At 34.4% G+C, this 20,146-nt stretch overlaps 2 protein-coding genes across 2 annotated transcripts; one reads left to right on the forward strand and one right to left on the reverse strand.

Annotated features, from left to right (window-relative positions):
- Positions 1-5,348: 5,348 nt before the first annotated feature.
- LOC110733468 (fatty alcohol:caffeoyl-CoA acyltransferase-like) lies at positions 5,349-7,203 on the reverse strand. Its single transcript, XM_021913521.1, has one exon. The coding sequence runs from the start codon at positions 6,925-6,927 to the stop codon at positions 5,581-5,583; it is 1,347 nt and encodes a 448-aa protein (XP_021769213.1). The 5' UTR covers positions 6,928-7,203; the 3' UTR covers positions 5,349-5,580.
- A 7,360-nt stretch (positions 7,204-14,563) lies between these two features.
- LOC110733469 (trihelix transcription factor ASIL2-like) lies at positions 14,564-18,594 on the forward strand. Its single transcript, XM_021913522.1, has 2 exons — positions 14,564-15,655; positions 18,121-18,594. Exons 1-2 carry the CDS (start codon positions 14,962-14,964, stop codon positions 18,132-18,134), a joined length of 708 nt encoding a protein of 235 aa, XP_021769214.1. The 5' UTR covers positions 14,564-14,961; the 3' UTR covers positions 18,135-18,594.
- Positions 18,595-20,146: the final 1,552 nt, after the last annotated feature.

Below are 20,146 nucleotides of genomic sequence, written 5' to 3' on the forward strand. Positions count from 1 at the left end.
AATTCACCATAATAAACTGCAACAGATCGACCTCTTTGCTTACAATGAGCAATATCATGTTTCAATTCAAAAATACAAGGACCGTTACCAAGAGAATAACGATCCCGCAAATCATCCCACAGAGTTTTTGCATCATCAGGAATAATAACAGTAGAACGAATACTAACTGTAGGGAATAATTTCAATGTGATCATACACTAAAGTACGGTGGCGTCCAAAAGGGAAGAAGATAGAGCAAAAGAGTCGCCAACAAGTTTTTAAGGAACTTGTAATCCGTTCACGAGGTGAAGGTCACACCCCTTAACGATCCAAGAGATCGTCAACTCCATAAGGTCATGAACCAAATAAGGGTCCAGGGATGAAGGTACAAATCCAACCTAAAAGAGATTGAACCTGCCTTAATAATAGGCCTCTACTTTATTCTGATCGTATTCATGTGCGCTTTCTGACTAACATGCAATCAATAGGATTAACCCTAAACCTGTTTATCTATGTTGGTTGAATATTAATGCACAAATAAACTATTATTGGCGATCACTTGAATTATAATCACAATTAACCCTAAACAAGATTATTAATTATCTTATTAAGCGTGATTGCAAGTACCAATTCCCTTTAACATGCATCAAAGGTGTTCAAGCAATAACAATATAAAATAATATGCATATCAAGCAACATAATAAATAATCAACATCATGAATAATAATTATAAATAATCACAATCACCATGAAAATAATGATAAATTAAAATTATAATCATGTTAAAGCATAATAAACATAGCAAGATCCTAGGTATGATACTAACAAGATTAATAACAAACCCTAGCATGTCACTAAGCAATAAAAATCAAATCTTTAACCCTAACATGATACTAATAATCATAAATATTAGGAAGAGAATAAAAGGCATCATAGCAATCATATTTAATATTAAAGTTACCCTAGACATGATACTAGGAATATCATAACAACAATGTAAACATGATTTCTACATCATAAATCAATTAAAACCAATTAAAGTACTTACTTGGATGCCTCGTACCTCTTTCTAATAACAAAATACACACGTTAGTAACTTCAAGGAAAATAATAATCAAAACAATTAAATTAAATAATTGAAAGAGAGATTTGGGACCAAACCTTCAGAAATTAAAACCTTTCACGTCTAGGGCGAAGGGAACTTCGAATATGGCTAGGTGTTTCTAGATCTTGTGAATGCGGAATTTTGTGTTAAAAAGCAAAGTTTAGAAAAGAATACTAAAGAATTAATGTTATATGAAAATTGATGAAAGAAAGATGATGAATGAATGAATTGCGAAGAATTAGATGAATGGTAATTGGTGAATGATTTGTAAAAATAAAGAGAATTGATGAATGAATTGTAGATTAAAATTGGTGAATAAAGAGAGTTGATGATTGAAAACGGAGTTTTTAATACGATATTTATAGAGAAAATTGTCCAAAAAAGATAATTTATCAAAACAGAGTCTGAAGACCACAAAACCACCTTGGCGCCAGCCCTGGCTCATTGGCGCCAGGACCAGTGGCTAGCGCCAGGCGCCAATGCTGGCGTCTGGCGCCAATCCCGATTCCAGGCGCCAAGGCCTGGGGTTGGACGCCAAACCGACTTTTAACACGTTTTCGAAATTCTAATAAATTTCCGTACTGGAAGATAAAATAATATAATTTCAGTCGAAAATGCTATTTGATCTTAATTAAAACTCTGAAGAATCCTAACTGAATTAGGAATGAAAAGAACCTTCTAGAATATTCTAGAAGACCAAAACCATTCCTAATTGCATTAGGAATGATAAATTATATTAGGCCCTCCCCTAGATCATTGAGTCGTACATAAAGCTCAAACCGAGCCCAGTTTAGTAAATTGGCCATAACTTCCTCAATATTCATCGGAATTGGGCTTATAATATATCGTTGGAAAGGTCTTTGCAAGCCCCATCCAACTATACCATTATTGGACCCATATCATGGACCAACCAAACTGTATTGGCTGTTTTCTTTAAAATAAAGTTTTCAAAAACAAGAAGAAGAGAAAAGAAATAAAACTTTCCGCAACACTAGACTTTCCACACTTTCGTTTCATTCGATTATGATTCGACGCGAAAGGCACTCATCACTGAGTTTGGTTTTGGGGAGACACAAATGGGTGTCTACACTAACATCAAGAGTATTATAAATCCAAGCAACAACAGTAGAGTTAACAATACCCCACTGACAGAAATCAGGATGCTTGGGATCGGGTTGAACAATCGAACCATCAACAAACCCGAGCTTGCTCTTGGACCAAAGATTGTTGCGAATTGACCTCGACCACTCTTCATAGTTGTCGACGGTAAGCAACACGGGACAAATCACCAATTGAGAGCCTTCACTTGGATGAAGATAGTAATCAGTGAAAGGCTCATATTTAGGAGGAGGTGGAGGGGGTGTACCATCATTGCCGATAGCCATCACACCAAGACACGAGCAAAACCAACACACAAATAAGAGCATCCCGCAAAATCGACGCACTACAGCACACACCAGCACCACGTAGCAACGTAGGCACACACAGCGAGGCGAATACACACCACACACAAACACAGCGTGCAGTAAATAACACACACAAAGTAGCAACACAGTCACGCAACTGAGCAGCACCTCGCAACTATGCACCACGCAACAACACAACACACCACACACCCACAAAATGCAGCACACAACAAACAATAGCATGCTAGAATATGCGCACCAAATACACACAGTGAGCACCACCAAAGCAACACCCAATTTCAGAAATAAACCACCAATCGTAAAAAAAAATAATTCAGGAAATTAGGGATAGGAATTCCCAATTTCGAGAAAAATAAACCAGAAAATTAATGGAAATTATGAAATTAAATCAAATCATGAAGCCTTAATCTCAGAACATTAATGCGGAAATTAAAAAATCGAGGATGAACAAACCAGGATCGAAAAGAAATCTCTATAATTTAGAGAGGTTGTGATACCATGTTAAACTCAAGGAAATCTGGAGAAAACGGCTTAACCTTTGTATTGATAATTAACACATATATATACACAATACATTAGGAAACCTAATTAGCCTAAAACTCCTAATAAGATAAACTTAACATAAATACAATATTAACAGAAATAAACCAAACCGACTCTAATAATTAACGCTCAATATCGCTTCAAAGTTTGAAATAGATTTTATGAAAACATGTATATGTTTTGGCCTTTTGAGTAGAAGACTAGGCTTTGTACAAAGCATGATCATAAATTTGCACGGGATTTTCTTCCAAAATTATAGATTGTATATAAACTCATTAATTAATACAAGTAATATCAACATAAAGAATCATCTAATGAACTAACCACATTATAAGCATTTATCACATATTCTGACTTGATTTTCTTTGCACTAATACTTTTTTATTCTTTTCCGTACCAATTTTTGTGTGGGTTTATTTAATGGAAAAGCATAGTGGTTGACCCACAATCATAATTTCACGATTGGACATAAACTTATCATCAACTTTAATCTATAAAATCTAATTATAAAGATTCAGCTGAGATTTTATTCTTCTCTAGTTGTCTTTATGCACCCAAATATACCAATCCAAACGAAGACTCTGGAAGCAAAATGATTCAATGATCAAAATTTTAAAATATCTTGTGCAATCATATTCTAATGAAAACAATGGATTCTGGCATTTGATCAATACTATTCCATATGATAATTTTATCAACTAACTAAACTAATTAACCATATTTAAATTCTATATAATAGTTTGCCTTAATGTTTTAGTGTTACTTTACTATTTGACTTAACTTTAAATTATTTTGATTTTGTTTTGGAGGGTGTTTGAAGAAAAATTTAATACAAATATAGATATGATAAGTGGTCAATCCAAACTTAAGGAGCTATATTTAGTAAACAACATGAAAAATAATTGGGAAAATCATTTTTTTTAATTATTATTTTTTAACGAGTGATAAACTAATTATCAGGAAAAATAACAAGAAGTTTTTTTATGAGTGATAAACTACTCAAAGGATAAGATGTTCATATGTACTTGCAACAAAATATCCATAATTCCCAACATTGAATGAACCAGCTTGAATGGCACTAACTTAGGGCCTGTTTTCATTGACTGAACTCAGCTGAACTGAACTGAACTTAACTTAACTGAAATGAATATTTTATAAGAGAAGAAAATTAGGAGCTGAACTGAATTTCAACGTAAGAGAACATGCCCTTAGTTAGATAGTGATTTTTTTTTTTCTTTTTTCATGTGAGATTACAACCTACTTAAACAAATTGAAAAATCACTAATTGATTACATTTACAATTCTAGCACATTGGATCTAAATGTAGCATATTGGGCTTTACCATGTCTTGGACTTGTAGTTTTAAAAATTGTGTCAAATGTTGGGTGTTCAATACTCAATGTGTTCACAAACTTGTACGTTTTTTGAAGCGTTAGTTTGTCGCATTTATGATTAAGATGACCTGATTGACTGGGAGCAAGATTAGTGTAGTAAGAGGAAAAAACTAATTTGCTTAGCTATTTTAAGCAAGCAGTCAAAGCACGAGGATAACTAATGTTAATATGACTTGACATCAAAGACATGTTAGTGCGCTATACATGGACACATATTTTCGAAACTTGTCACAACCTCAGTACGAGCATGATGAGTTAATCCTCTTGCCAATCCACTTATTTTTAACTTATAACAAATTGTCATAAAACTATTAGAATGATATGATCTAGCATGGCACAATTTGGGCGGCCAGTGACCGAGCCATATTTTAGTGAGATTGACACGTCATAATATTTTCTTGACTCAATTCTTATATGGCCCCCACGAGCCACGACCATGACATGCATACCGACTGGCACAACACATGACCTTGCACCGCCGTATCAATGTATAACCATTACTTTTTGTACAATGTAGGACAAGTGCTTTTGTAACTGAGCCGTCTATACACTGATGCACATATCACTTGCATAGTTGCATGTCTTTAATGCACCGGCACTAAGCACTACCGATTGATTAACCAAATATGCTAAAAGTATCATGACTTTTTCCAATTGTTTTTATATACTCCGTAGTACATAATTTTGACTAGTTGCATCATTTTCATTCTGATTTAATTAGGTTGTATGGATTTTAAGGTAAGCATTTCTTTAATTGCCCACAATAGAAAGCTTTGCGTTGTTATTTATATCTAAATCTCAAATAAATTATAGATTAATTTCGTCTTCCCCTAGATAATGACAAAATTTACAAGACAACATGCTCAATTGGCCATTACTAAACTATAATCTCACACTTGGTTAATCAAATAATTAGTCATTAGGATTAGATTGTAAATTCAACAAGTTAGGTAATCCTACCACAAAAATCTTAAACAAAACCCACACCAAAATTAAAGACGGTCAATTACAAACTAAGTCTAGTAATTAATCAAAACTTGTGCCTATGTTATTCGAGTTATGAAATCGTTATTAGCAATCTAATTAATGAAACTCTAACTCTAATTAAACAAAGATTATGCTGGAAAACTTCTTAATTAGAAGAGAAAGGTTTTGTTAATAAATGTTGGTACATGTCAACGGCACTTGTAGGGACAGCTACCATCACCCTGACTGCCTCCCTCTGATTATGAACTGGCAATAACAAACAGTACTTATCACTGCAAATGGGCCCTACATGGGCTGGTTTACCCAGCCCAAAGTCAACCTTTTCTAGCCCAAGTCTTGACCATTGTGACAATATTAACACCCCTACTGAGTCTGGGCTAGTCCTATTCCCACTCACTAACTCGATCACTTCCCTTACATATGTACCATCCACTCTTTCCTTAGCCCTTTTTATTAAATCCGTTGCATAACCCAACCCCTTCTCGGTTAGGTCCTTAACCGTGGTTTGCGCACACGCGAGCGCAAACCCGTTTCCGTAAAACCCAACGGGTAGACCCGGTTTTAATCGGTTCCGGAAATTGACACTGAAAACTAGCCTTAGGACTTGGGTTGAGGGCATGTTTAATGATTTGGCCCAACATCTCCAAATATGGGCCGAAACAACCTCGAACGACGTGTAATTTGGTGAGTCGTTGAGTAGATTAGCTTGTCTTTTAAGTTGGTTGATGTGAAACTTGACAAAGACACTTGAAGTTGGGACCAATTTCTCAGTAGAGAATCTATCCATGAACCCACAACAGTCCTGAACTCGGTTAAACTCGGGATGATGACTCACTGAGTTAAAACGGACACACTCTTTCGTCGTCGTAAACGGGCCAAGCAAGTGCCGATCCCAAACGGGCCTCGGCCCACGACCCGATACCCCACGGGTCAACTCTGCAAACAAGTTCATGAACTCAGCGCTCCCAACCCCATCACACAAACAGTGGTTAAACCCGAACCCGATTGCAACCGCCCCGTCAGCAAGCCACGTCAGCTGAACAACAAGAGGTGGGGCCCCCTTCAAAACATCATCCACGTTTAACCACAAGAGCTGCCGCCACTCCTCCACGTGGCGTGGTGCCCTCTCGAAATCAACCCTCTTATACCCAGAAACAGCCTCAACAAACACAGCTCCTTGGGCCCGACACACCACCTGAAGAGGCCCGTCTTTCCTCTCTTGAACCCGGCCCGCAAGAGGGTAGTACTGAACCAAGGCCCGGCCCAAAGCAAACTTAATCCGAGAACAGAATTGCCTGCGATCGAGTCCATTACAAGGATTGTAGACCAGGAGATACTCAATCGTGAACCTTAGAAAAAGCTGAGAATCAAGGGTGGAAAGAGAAAGAATACAATTAGGGGTTGGTTCTGATGGGGTGATAACAATGGCTTCTTTAACTTGAACAAAATTGTTGCTTCCCATTTTATTTGAAGATGAGAAATTTGTGCACATTTTTTTGGAAATAAATGGGAAAACAGTGGAAATATATAAGAAGGGAGTAAGGAAGAGAGAGAAAGAGGTGGGGGGAGAGAGAGAGAGTGTGAGTTGTGTGGATATTGTTTAGGTGGAAAATGGTATGGAGTAATAGTTGTGAGTAGTATTGTACGGCGTTACAAATTAGAATCACCATGATTTTCCCTCTTTCTAGGACTATAGCTACCTTGATTGATCTCTATTTCTTTATCTATTTCTATCTTTTGTTTTGTTAAGATATGTTTCATGGGACTTTTTAGGTAAATTTTGGAAAACGACATATACATTAGTAACATTACTTCCTCTCTTTGTTTAATAATGTCCTACTTGAGTGACAAATATACCAATGCGGAACTTTGATCAAATCTTAGGTATAAAGTACAAATATTGATCAAAGTAATCTACGTGAATAATGTTAAACTTAAATTAAGGTACTTACAGAAAATTGAGAAGCTTAGCTAGCCTTACACTATAATCAATTCATAATCGAAGGACTTAACAAAACTATTAAATCGGAACTCAACATGATATTAACTGACAATTAATTAGATTCGATGATATATGTTTTGAACGTAGATCCACATCCAAGTGATCCAACCCAAAGGTGTCTTGTTTATGAGTAAAAACAAAATGCTTACAAGTTTGACACATGACATTTTTTTTTATGTGAAAAGGAAAAACTTTTTAATATCTATCTTGAAACATAGATATATTATTCAAGGCTCTATTCTTTTGAGTTGATATAAGATGAACGAAGCATAATAAGTACGAAATATAAAAGAACAAGACCTTTTTTTATTTTTAACCTTTAACTAGGTAAAAGAAAAAGGGTAAAATTTATCACCACACATAGTGACACAAGTTACATTGTTAATTATCACATCAATTTCCATTACGTAAAAGTAAATAAATAGTGCTGACTACTTGTTCTATTCAATTTACTACCGGTATCTTTAACTTACTGTATTTCCGAAGTTTAAATTCATTAAAAAATATTATAATAATAATAAATAAATAAATTAAATAAAAAAAAAAACCTATTCGGTAGTCGGTAGCACTGTTGTATTTTTGCTTACTTTACCAGCAAGACCTACACTGGCTACGTGCTACAAATGAAAACAAATTAGCAATGTCAGTTACAAAGAAAGTAACTAAAGGTAAATATTCGGATCACATTTTCAAGTTCAATCTAAATATTGATCTTACTTTTTACTACAAGTACAGTACAGTAAATCTATTCATGCAAAAAAAGTATATTGACAAATTTGCACCAAATTTAAAACTCAAAAGCTAACTACAATTGTTTACTATATCTGCCATACCTATATGCTACAATGTCAGTTTATAATTGGTAACTCTAATACTTTATTTTAAGGAGAGAATTGTTTGGAACTGTGTAAGATTTAGTAGAGATTCTCTTAGCTTAGGGTGTCACTTTAATTAATTAAACTAATAATAATTGAGGGAATTTCAAACCAAAAAATCAGAGACATTAACAGCTTGTCTCTTGCTTTATGTGAATTGTGTCTGTCTATGTTAGCGGTTTATGATAGCTAGCTAGCTACTTATATGTAACACATGGAGTATTATATTCAATTGGAAAATTTTAACTTTAATCTTCTATATTTTAAATTCATTTCTTTCTAATAAGGTTCCGTTTTTGAGTTATTCTGCTCTGCTGAGCCCTGCTATGTAATGTTAGAAGTTTTTATTTTGCTCTGCTGAAATCTGCACAGAAGCTCAAAAGAACATGACTTAAGTACATTCATATGAAAAGTTTGTTAGTACATATAAGCATGGCAAATATTTGTTTTTATATATACTTGTATTAGTAAGCACATCATAGTTCATATTATACATCACTGCCTAGTCAAAATGTTGTTGAATTCGCTCGTCTCAAGTGATATTTTTGATGTATTGAATTTGATTTTGACGGTGTATAATCAAACATTTTAATGATCAAAGTTGTATATAAATAATAATGTAGGTCAAATAAATTGTCACAATTATAAGGAATTGGAGGAAGCTTGCCCGCAGTTAGAGGCTATAAGCTTAAGCATGGTTCACCCAAATTAACTGGATAACAAAGTGCCCTATTTGAAATCTAGTGATTCAGGTTTGAAATCCAGTCCACCTTTTCTATATGGATTAATCATTTAGCAAATATCGCGAAAATTGATTAGATTTGAATCTAACTATTAAGCTATTAAAAGAAGATAATTGTTTGATTGTCTGGTCTAAATTAAATTTTCAATGAAATGCACATTATAATCCTATCAAACTAATTAAGCATACATATTCATCTCTTGTTATGTAGATCAATTGACTTCACATGATCCGCCTTTCAATTTCCAATTAAAGAGTCAAGTGATGTTACATGCTCTTTTGACTATTTGATGGAGCAAATCTCACTCAATTATTTCTTTTGACAAAATAACAATTCTACATTCCAATTCCATTTTTCATACCTTGATTTTTTTAAAATTAGATATTATATTGTCCTTCAAAAACCTTTACACTAATATGTCATATTCCTTTAAAGATTATCTTGTCGGTGATGGTGTGTATTTCTACTTCTACTCATATGGATGTTATTTATCTCAAACCGTACGTAATAGTACATAAATAAATGATGGGATGCCAGACTATTTTCTTGCAAATTGTACCAATAATTAGAGTACATGGTATAATAATTACTCTATAATGGAAGTTTTGTATATTTGCTTGGATGAGATAAGGATTTTGTTGTTGGTATGCCTGTTGTTGCAGCATGTGGTTGATTGATGGTTGTTAATTTCTTGAGAGCTATCGCAAGCCATGTGGACTTGCGACTAATGTATGATTGTAATAACAACTATGCTATATAACTATATAAGCATATAGAAAGTGCTAGGGGTATTATTTTAGTGTTCAATGATCGTGTTATCTTCAACTTATATAAAAGACTTGTAATCATAATTTTTATAACAGTATTCAAATATGATAACAATAAACAAATATATAGGTATAATTTTATTAATATTTCCATGTCAATGGATTAGAGTGCGAATTGATATTACCAAACATCAATTAGCCCGGTAAAAAATGTTTTAGTCAAAGAATTCAATTTTGAAAAGTTAAGGTTAGTTTATTCAATGACAAAGATATCGGATTATCATTTATCAATACAATGTAGACCGACTTAGATTTTTGATGATTCTATTAGTAGTAAAATAAATTCAGATAAAAGAGAACACAACATAAATAGTTATATAATCATGATAGTTTTGTCGGTTTTCAATCTTATTTTTACTCGAAGATATTGTAAGAACGACGGAGTACTATTATATGCATAACTTTTAGTCTTTTACTATATGTTTAACTTTTTATGTAGCAATGGAGATTCGTATTGATCCCACAAACATTATTCCCTCTAAAAAGGAAATCTAGCAAGAGTTGTGAATATGTTCCGATTTTGGCACAAAGTTTAATTCAAAATTATCATGTATTCATGTTGCTTAGATTTCCTTGGCCGCCCTATATCTAAAGAAAGAGAATCAGTTAAAAAGTAGCAAGAAAAAACTTTCTACTCTTTTGAAGCAATGGTGCATACCTATGAAAGCTCTTGTACATAAACTACTAGGATTATACTTGTGAAAAAGTTCAACTTTACTGAACTTATAATCAAGTCCTAAAGGTTACTCTAGGTCATATATTCCTAACCATATATTGCAAATAAATATAATTCTGATCCCCTCTATATAATTATATGAGCATGCAACGCCTATTTCATAAGACTCAAGTCACTTTGTATTTTTTATGTTGAAGTATTATTTAAGGATATGAATAATTTAAGGATATAAAGAAATATTATGATCGAGTTATAACATCTTCAAATATGAATTAGGTTAGTCTCATCATGTCATTAAAATGTCATTTGTGTCGTTATATAATCACCCGCTTCTTATTTATTTATATCCCCTATAATTAACATTTTTTTTTATCACTTAAAGGAAGTTCCATCAAACCATTTAATAATACAAGCATACAACCACTTGAGTATATCTCATGCTAATTAGTAAATAGTAAGACTATATATATTATTCTCTTTCCCACTGAAAGCACATTAGCATACATATAAATGTAATGTTAGTATGTGATCATAGTTTCATAGATCACAGGTGAAAGCGTATACACATAAAGATAAAACATAAAATTACTCAAATTATCTCAATTTATAATGTTGTGCAAGAAATTAATTACATCCTCTACTTCCAATCATCATCATCATCGTCATCATAACATTCCTTTCACGGAAAAAAGGGTGGCTGGTTGATGGCGAACTTTAGGGTTTTGCCCTAGAGGTAAGGTAACCTCCCAATAAATTCATTAAATCTAAAGAAGAAAGGGAGGCCAACTAGTTGACGTGGATGACAATGTGACATCAGGTGAATATAGAAGTTTGACTCCAATGAGTGATGCATTTCACTAAGCAACACACTAGAAGAGTACTACCTTCTACGGTTGGTTCTACCACAAACACATAAACACAAACACAAAACATAAAACACAAACACAAACACAGTAGCTAGTACAGTACACTAGTATGTACTCCCTTAAATTTAATTAAAGATTTTTGGCGTAGCTTGCACTTTTTCAAATGTTCCTCTAATTTCTAGCAAGAATTTGACGAATTTTTCAATGAAGATTATGTCAGAATATTCTGTCAATTTATTTTGGAAAATTTATTTATTAACAGTTTTTATGTGGATGGTATTATGCATGCATGGCTGTATCAATTAATTTTAGAACACCGACTTTAATTCCCTTTTATGTGCTGTCTATGAGTACGTTATTATATCGACAAGACAAAAACAATGTGGTTTGCCTTCAATTTTATTTTGATGTAGCTTTTATGAATTAATGATGTTTTTGTTTGTGAACTATTGTTTGAAAGCAATACTTTTATACTTTATATGGTGCCAAATGCCAATTGAGGATACTGAGTATATTGGGACACACCAATATATGATCGATCATCAATCGTATCTTCATTCTTATGAGATAATAGACTCTGTGTCATCATATTACGTATTAAGTAGTCAATTAAGCCTCATAAAATTTTAATTAATTCATCTTCTTATTTGTTACAATAGGTTAAGCACTGCAACAAATAACTGTAGTTGATTGAACAAAGCAACACATTTTCCACTCCGGCTTTTGTATGCTTTTTATGAAAATTTTAATTTATTTATATATAAGAGGAGAGAATTATTGTTCTTTGCGACAAATTTGAAAATTGAATCAAATCTCAAATAACCAAAACTAATAGATACGCATGTTAGGATCAAACAAACAATTAACAGCTCATTGCCTAATCAAGGGTTTTATACGAGATTTTTTTTGTCATAATAGTATAAATAAGATTGGATGCAATGCGAAAAAATATTGTTAACCTATGGTCTCTTTCAACTTTGTTGAAAATAAACACCAAGTAAATCAACATCTAGAACATTCAAACAAAGTTTATAGATCTGTCGAAGATATGAACCCAACATCTAACACTCATTTAAGCACAAAGTTACAAGCAAAAGGGAATCAATTTATGCACATGCATCTTAAACAAAGCTAAGGTCGGGTCCTCTTGTCTTGATATGATACATTTGATTCATTTGTTTGATTACATTGCATGTCCTTTCAACATTATGTTATCTTTTCTTTCTTTTTTTTTTCCTTACCAAAATCATATTGCATGGTTCACGAGATAATTGTATATAGGATGATTTCTGCTTTTAAGATGGATATGCATGGATCTTGCATGCTAATGCTAACATATCTTGTTAAACCTTAATAATTATAACAATAATGATATAATAATATGTCAATTTCTATCTATCTAGCTAGTATCTCCTTTTTCACCACTTGGGTTCTTTTGATAAACCATTCTTTTTAACTATCTTTCACACCTTTTCACAAAAGTAGAGGCAGAAAAAAGATTGACTAGTTCTACTTTGTTTTTATTTTAAGATTTTTCTGTTTGTTTTAGATTGGATTTGATTAGGTGAGTTGATCATTAGGAATATTATTAGTTGCAATGGGTTGTACCTTTTTCATTTAAAAATTAATTAAGTACTTCATCAGTCTCATAATCAAAATTTATACAAGGATTTGGGGTGGTTTGATCGGACCTTGGCTCAACACACCCCATCAATCAAAGGTATCCCCTAAGCAAAAGTTGTTGGAAAAAGAGCAAAATATCCCTATAGTAACGAGAAAAACAAAGTATCCCCTATTCTTTTGAACTGATGTGGTCTGCTCTGATCTATTATGCCCTACCTGCTTTGCTCTGCTGCGCTTAATATAAAAATAAGTTGCTCTCCTATGCTTAGGAGATCAAAAGAATAGGGCTTTACTACTAATAGAGTGACGGAAAATATATGAAAACTCATTAATACAATTATGTTATAGTATATATATTTGATTATGAGGTGTTGAGACAATATGAATATTACTCCTTATTTACAAATGATCAAGGAAGCATAATACCGGGATAATTCAAGTGGTAATAGTATTATCCTACCGTTATCTTTCAATTGGGTAGTAATTTGAAAACAAAGCTCCATCTCCTTTCACAGCATGAATATATGATTCGTTTCAAATCAATTCAAGAAGGTAATAAAGTTGAGAACAGTTACTGTCAATTGGTTCGTGAAAAAAAGGACCAGATATAGATAGATAGATAGGAGAGTATCTAAATCATTGGAGACAACAAGTGTATGTCCGTAGTTTTGGAAGCAAAACAACGAACCGCCCACTTTCTTGGATATGCCACAAGATGCTCTATTATATTAACAGTGAGCTCACTTCCTATTAGAGTAACTAGAGAGGAGGTATTTATTCTACAAATTACCAAGTGCTTACATTACTCAATTTTTTATCATAAAAATATACAATACATTATCACATCGGGTCTTATTAAATATGCTTTGTATAATATGTTGATTTTAATTATCATGGCGTGACAAAAGTGTTAATCTTAATGTTAAATAAAAAAAGTGATTAAAAGAGAGTGTCTGTAACCCTTAAGTTTTATAACTCTCAAATTGTGATACATGCACTAGTTATATACACTTCAAGCTCAAGTATTTTCTATTGTTACACGTCACATGGCACTCTACCCTAGTAATGATGCTCACTCTAAATAAGCTCCTTATTACATTAAAAAGAAACAATTTTAGACCTCTTTCTTTTAAACAAAATATATACACATGTGAATTTATACTTAAGTTTACATTATTGACCTTTAATGGAATGAAAAAATTAAATATTTTTATAGGACCATATTTGAGTTACAACAATTGAATTACGTACTATATTAAGCGATTGAATTGAATGTTAAAAAAAGGTGTTATCTTCTACATTCGCATACACTATCCACCTTAGAGTTTTTTTCTAGCTCTTACAATTATTGCTAATTTAATTATTATATTGAGCAAAAAAATAAACTTGAATACGCCAGTACCGTATACAAATTTTCAATTTTTTTTTTTGGTTGATAAGGAGAATTCCATAGCAAGTAGAGGGGATATTGAGAATCTTACTTGTTTGGGGCCAGAATCAAACCCCTCTCACATGAGGTGAAAGGAGAGCCTCCAACCAACTAGGCTAACCTTGATTCTCACGAATTTTCATTGTTTGGCGACACAATTTCTAACAAAACTTGATGTGTACAAATTATCAAGTATCTATTCCAAAGGCCCAGTCATTTGAAAGGAAATTGGGCTGATCCAACCCAATTCAATTTCCAAACATTTTCCCCTCACATTCTTACCTCCCCACCAAAATACCCAAACCAACAAAAAAAACAACGGCCAAATTTCCGTGAAGGGCAATGGTTGACGTTACCGGCGGTCAAACTTTGGAAGAACCAATCAAAATGCAGCGTCATCTTCATCCATCACCTTCACCTTCACCTTCACCTTCATCTTCATCTTCACTTTCTCTCTCCTCAAAATTCCTCGCAATTTCTCTCTCATGGCAGCTCCCAAGCAATCAGGCGGCAGAGACGACTGCTGGAGCGAAGAATCCACGGCGGTGTTGATCGAAGCTTGGGGAGAACGCTACCTCCGCAGCAACCGCGGAAATCTCCGGCAAAACGATTGGAATGAAGTCGCCGACGCCGTCAATTCCGCCGGAATTACTCGCCGGAAAACCGACGTTCAGTGTAAGAATCGTATCGATACGATCAAGAAGAAGTATAAGGTTGAGAAAGTCAAATCTCCGCCGTCCACTTGGCGGTTTTTCGAACGCCTTGATTTTCTGATCGGTAATGTTACCTCCTCCGCTGTTCAGGTTTCTGTTGCCGAAAATGCTAGCCCTAATCCTAACCCTAACCCTAACCCTAACCATAACCATAATCGTAGCCCTAATTTGAAGTCGAGTTTGAATTCGAGCGAGTCGACTCAGTCGGATGAAGATGGAGAGGCGGTGGAAATGGTGGAGGAGAGAGAAATAGAGACGGCGGTGAAGGAGTTGGCGAGAGCGGTGGTGAAGTTTGGGGAGGTTTACGAGAGAATTGAGAATTGGAAGCAGGAGAAATTTATGGAATTGGAGAAGCAGAAAATGGAATTGGCTAAGGAATTGGAGCTTCAGAGGATGAATATGTTTGTAGATGCTCAAATTCAGCTCGAAAGATTAAAGCGTTCTAACAAGAGATCTGCTTCAACAGGTGAGAATTTCTGTTAATTTTATTTATTTGTTAGTTTGAATTTTGTGTTTTTTAATTAATGCTATAATGTGCTTGAATTTTGGTTAAAGCTTTAGATTTTGTTGATTGATAATTTGATATGGTGTTTGGCTTTCTAAATTTGTTATTGAATTTCTCTTATTGGAACTCCGTAATTGTGAATTGAACATTAGTGTACCCCTTTTAAGACCCGAACTTTACTTGTTTGAACTTATTAGCGCGAATTTAACTTAATTGTAACTTGTCATTCCTGAAATAAGTGGAATCGAGGTGTGAGGTGAACAAAGCCTCAGTTATAGTAGGATCAACCGATCAAGTGTACGTCAATTCGTTTGGAGTGACAAAACTTTGTTTAGAAAGGAATGAAGAGATTTGGCCTCCGGATTTGATTGTTAATATAATGCATGGATAGGAATGAGAAGGAATCGTGGATTTGGTGAGGAATAAACCAGAAACTTTATAGGAACATGTAGCTGATCATGAGGATAAAAAGAATGTTTCAATTGCTTAACTTTTTTGTGGCACGTTTTATATGTGTGCTGGTTCTTTATAATCTCGTGGTTGTATGTTAGAGGCTGATTGCAGACATGTAGTAATTATGCTCACATTGGTATGGTCGAGAATTATGACAAGCGAACAATGTAATGGTGCTAATTTTACTCCAAAAATCACAAATTGCCTCATATATGTAATTATTAAATATTTAAAAAAAAAAACTCCCCTACAAGTATTGTGATTTTTCAAAACATCCCTGAGATATGCATCTTGCCATTTTGGCATTTCATCATTAATTATGTTTCCAAATAAGTTATATCCCATTGTTAGGTTGATTGATTTTAAGCTGGAAAGGTGGCAACCGGGAAAATTAGGGAGTTTGATACATTATTAGACCTACTGGGTACGGGAAAGGAATAGTTGGCAACTTGGCATGATAAATCTTGAGTTTCACCAATCTTCTTTAGTTAAAAAAATCCACCTTTATTGCTTTATAAGGTTAATATTACAATCGGATGAAGTCTGTTATTCACTCCCAAAAAGTTATTGTTCGCACCATTTGGTTTTTGAAACAGGACTCAGATGCATATTTATGTTAGATGGTGTTTGCAGGATTAGTAAAGTAGATCAATGCTGAATGAACATGCAGAACATCAATGCTCTCTTGTATACTATTGCCTCTGTCATAGAATGTTATCTCTCGCATATCTTTCTTTATATTTGTTTCTTATATAATGCCTTTTGCCTACATTAATTTTTGTTACTTGAGTGAGGAAATCTGTTGCGTTTTCATACAATTGTAGACTAGTTCTTTGGCTACTTGAATCTGCATAGCTAGTGAAAGTGAAGTTCTTATTCTTTAGGTTTGGATTAATAGTGTATTAACTCATAAAAGGCCTTTTGCATTATCATCTGCTTATCTATTTTTGAAGTAGAATGAGGTGCTTACATGTCAGATTGTCAAATCAGGGAACTAAAAGGGTTACATTCCTTATATAATAGCAGGTTTTAGGCTGTGTACATCAGATTATGTGATCCCTATATACTGTGCTAGCTGATTGACTCTTATAGTCTTGTAGATGAGATTAGCTAGTTTTGTTGATGTGACTAGCTATTTCACTGAGAATCCAGTAGTCTATGGCCTCTATGCTAAATTTGCTGACTTTTTAAAGACCTCTGGCACAGTGTTGTGAAAACTAATCCAATCGCATATGGATTTGCATTCTTCTGTGTGCCTTAAAGTAAATTCGTTTTCTTTCAACCGAACTCATTTTTCCCCCTGTACCAATGGAGGAATGAACCAGTCAGAAGAGCCATCACGGCCCATCAGTGTTTGTATGTGCTTTTAACTATATTTGTATTTGTTTTGGCTGACACCTGTAAGAACATGCAGAACATCAATGCTCTCTTGTATACTTCATAGTTGAATGCTGATGGGATGAGCAAATCTTGACCGATAGGCTACCGTACTTGCTTAGATCTTTATGTGACAAAGACCACACCAATTTTGTGACGTGGAAAGCATGCTTGCTTAATTGATTAGTTTCAAGGAGTTTTTTTTTTTCTTTTTTTTTTTCTTCTGCCATCAGTTTTTTGTGTGTTGAAGCTTTAGTCTTCATTTAGGCCAAGCATAGTTGCTAGGGTTAGTCATTAGTGATTTCTTGTCCATTGACATTTTGGGGCTGTGTATGTCCTGTGGCTGCTGCATGCTATTGTGGTGACATTCGGCAGCTGTTGAATGGGTTTTATAAGCACTTCTGCAATTAATTCAGTAATGTTGAATATTTTGTCTTTCTAGATGCTTGCCATAGCTCCGTGAACTTTTGACTTTCTATTTAGGGCTATTTGTAATGTATAACTGGAAAGCTGAGAAGAGGGTAGTAATGTACTTTGTCACATAATTTCTGAGTACTTAACTTAGCCATGTCTGATACAACGTGGTTTTGAAACAGGCAAGAAATTATAGCAGAGATCATACTTCATTTTCTGGACTGAAGATGAAGGACTCATTCCTTGCGCAAGTTGTTTTTAGGAGTATCACCTTGTTACTTCTGTGTGATGCTTTGTACATGGCATTGGAAGGGTGGAAGTTCTGTGGAAATTGGTTCAGAAGATTGCGCTCTGTTCCCAGGTATTATTGATTGTAAGTGTTTTGAGTGACACCATCTTTTAATTAGAGCATGTAATATAAATTATTTGTTGTGATATTTATTGTTCGTTATATTCATTGTGTACTAATCAGTTAAAAATGGAGCTGTAGAGATTCTATTGAGTTATGAATTTATGATGATCAGAAAGAACTTTAGAAGTAGTAATTGCTATAATATTCTGCATCTCACTGATCGCCCGTTTCTAAACCTGTATTGCTATGTAATGATTGTATACAAATTTAATTACCTTGTAAACCTTTGGATGTGGGTTTGAAACCATTTATGTGCTTGGTTCGAAGGGAAGGAATAAAACCTATCACTCAGCATGTTATGGGGCAGCGTGAGAATGTAAGAGACTGTACTACTGTGAGTTATTTTGTACTTAACAAGAGAATTAGGGAGACAAAAGATGTTTTTCTTGGCTTCCACATCTAACCCACAAAATGCAGGTTCGATTCACACCAGGGGATGGGGCAGCCTTATGTTGTACTTCGTATGTCTTTGAATGCATTCCCTGTTTTCTTGGTTTCCATGACTTCTTTGAAGTCTGTAAACTGTTTCAGCTTATTATTGGATCACTAAATTTTGATAATCGGTAGGTGTTACTCAGTACATGGAAAAAAAAAATCAGAAAGCTAGAGTAAATGAATGTCTGAAAATTAAAACTTGCTTTCTTGGGAGTCAGTCTGCTCACTACTGTCCTGTGTGCATATGTATTGCTTTAACAAGTGGTGGAGCCTATCTAAAGGGGGAGGCATCTTCTATCAGTAAGCTATAGCTAGAAAAGGGCTGAAGGGGTTCCCCCACCCTCTCCCTCTTCTCTTCTCTTCCTGTCTTGTCGAGCAGGGCGCAAGTTGTTGTATGCCATTCCCCCACCCTCACTCAGTCACTCTCACCCCTCTTCTCTTCGTGTCTTGTCGAGAAGGCTGCAAGTTGCTGTCTGCCCTCGACTCTCTTAGCCTGTTGGGTCTAAAGTGAATTTGATAGTGTAGCTATCCAGTCTCACAGGGGAACTTTAGACATGACACATCCTGTACAAAAACAAATTTCAGTCTCATGACGACTCTTTGCGTGTTATAATCTATAGGTTGGAAACTTCCCAGCTCATGTAAAGAGTACGCAAATCCTTTTTCATAGCAGAAACAGAATTATTGCAACAACTTGTTGAATGAAATGCTTTGAAGTTGCTAGGGCCTAGGAGGGTCACAAAGCTCACCGACCAAGGGCAATAATGGGAAGGTTATAGATTGAATGGGGTAGGGTGGCGGAAGAGGTGGGGAGGTAGAGGTGATTGGTTGATTGATACATTTGCATGAGCTGAGCTAAGCTCGGCTTAAGAAGTTCGTAACATGCTTGATATATTTTCAACTTTCTTAGCGCTACACAAAATTTAACTTGTGATCAAAAGTTCAGGAAGTGTTATACTCGTACTGGATTGAAATGTATGATAATGTTTTTTATTTTTTATTTTTTTTATCACGAGATCCTCTTCTTTTGATCAAAAAATTGGAGAAGTCAAGTAGCTTGTTGGAGTAATTTGAGATGCATATATAACGATCATAATGGATTCCTATTGTCAATATTGACAATTTGGAGTAAATGTTACAGAGAGAATATAATATACTGTTATACTGGTAAATCGTTTGCATATACAGATTCTCAATCTCAAACTAAAGAAGGGAAGTCATTTTAAGTCTTCGGTAACTTTAAAAAGTCGTTTTAATTAGACCTGTGCTTTATTCGATTAACATTTAACATCTGGCTATTTATCGTTCATGTTCTCTCACCCCCACAAGATGTAACTCATATTTGTCAGATCAATTTAAGG

Source organism: Chenopodium quinoa, unplaced genomic scaffold (assembly GCF_001683475.1).
Source record: "Chenopodium quinoa cultivar QQ74 unplaced genomic scaffold, ASM168347v1, whole genome shotgun sequence".
NCBI lineage: Eukaryota > Viridiplantae > Streptophyta > Magnoliopsida > Caryophyllales > Amaranthaceae > Chenopodium > Chenopodium quinoa.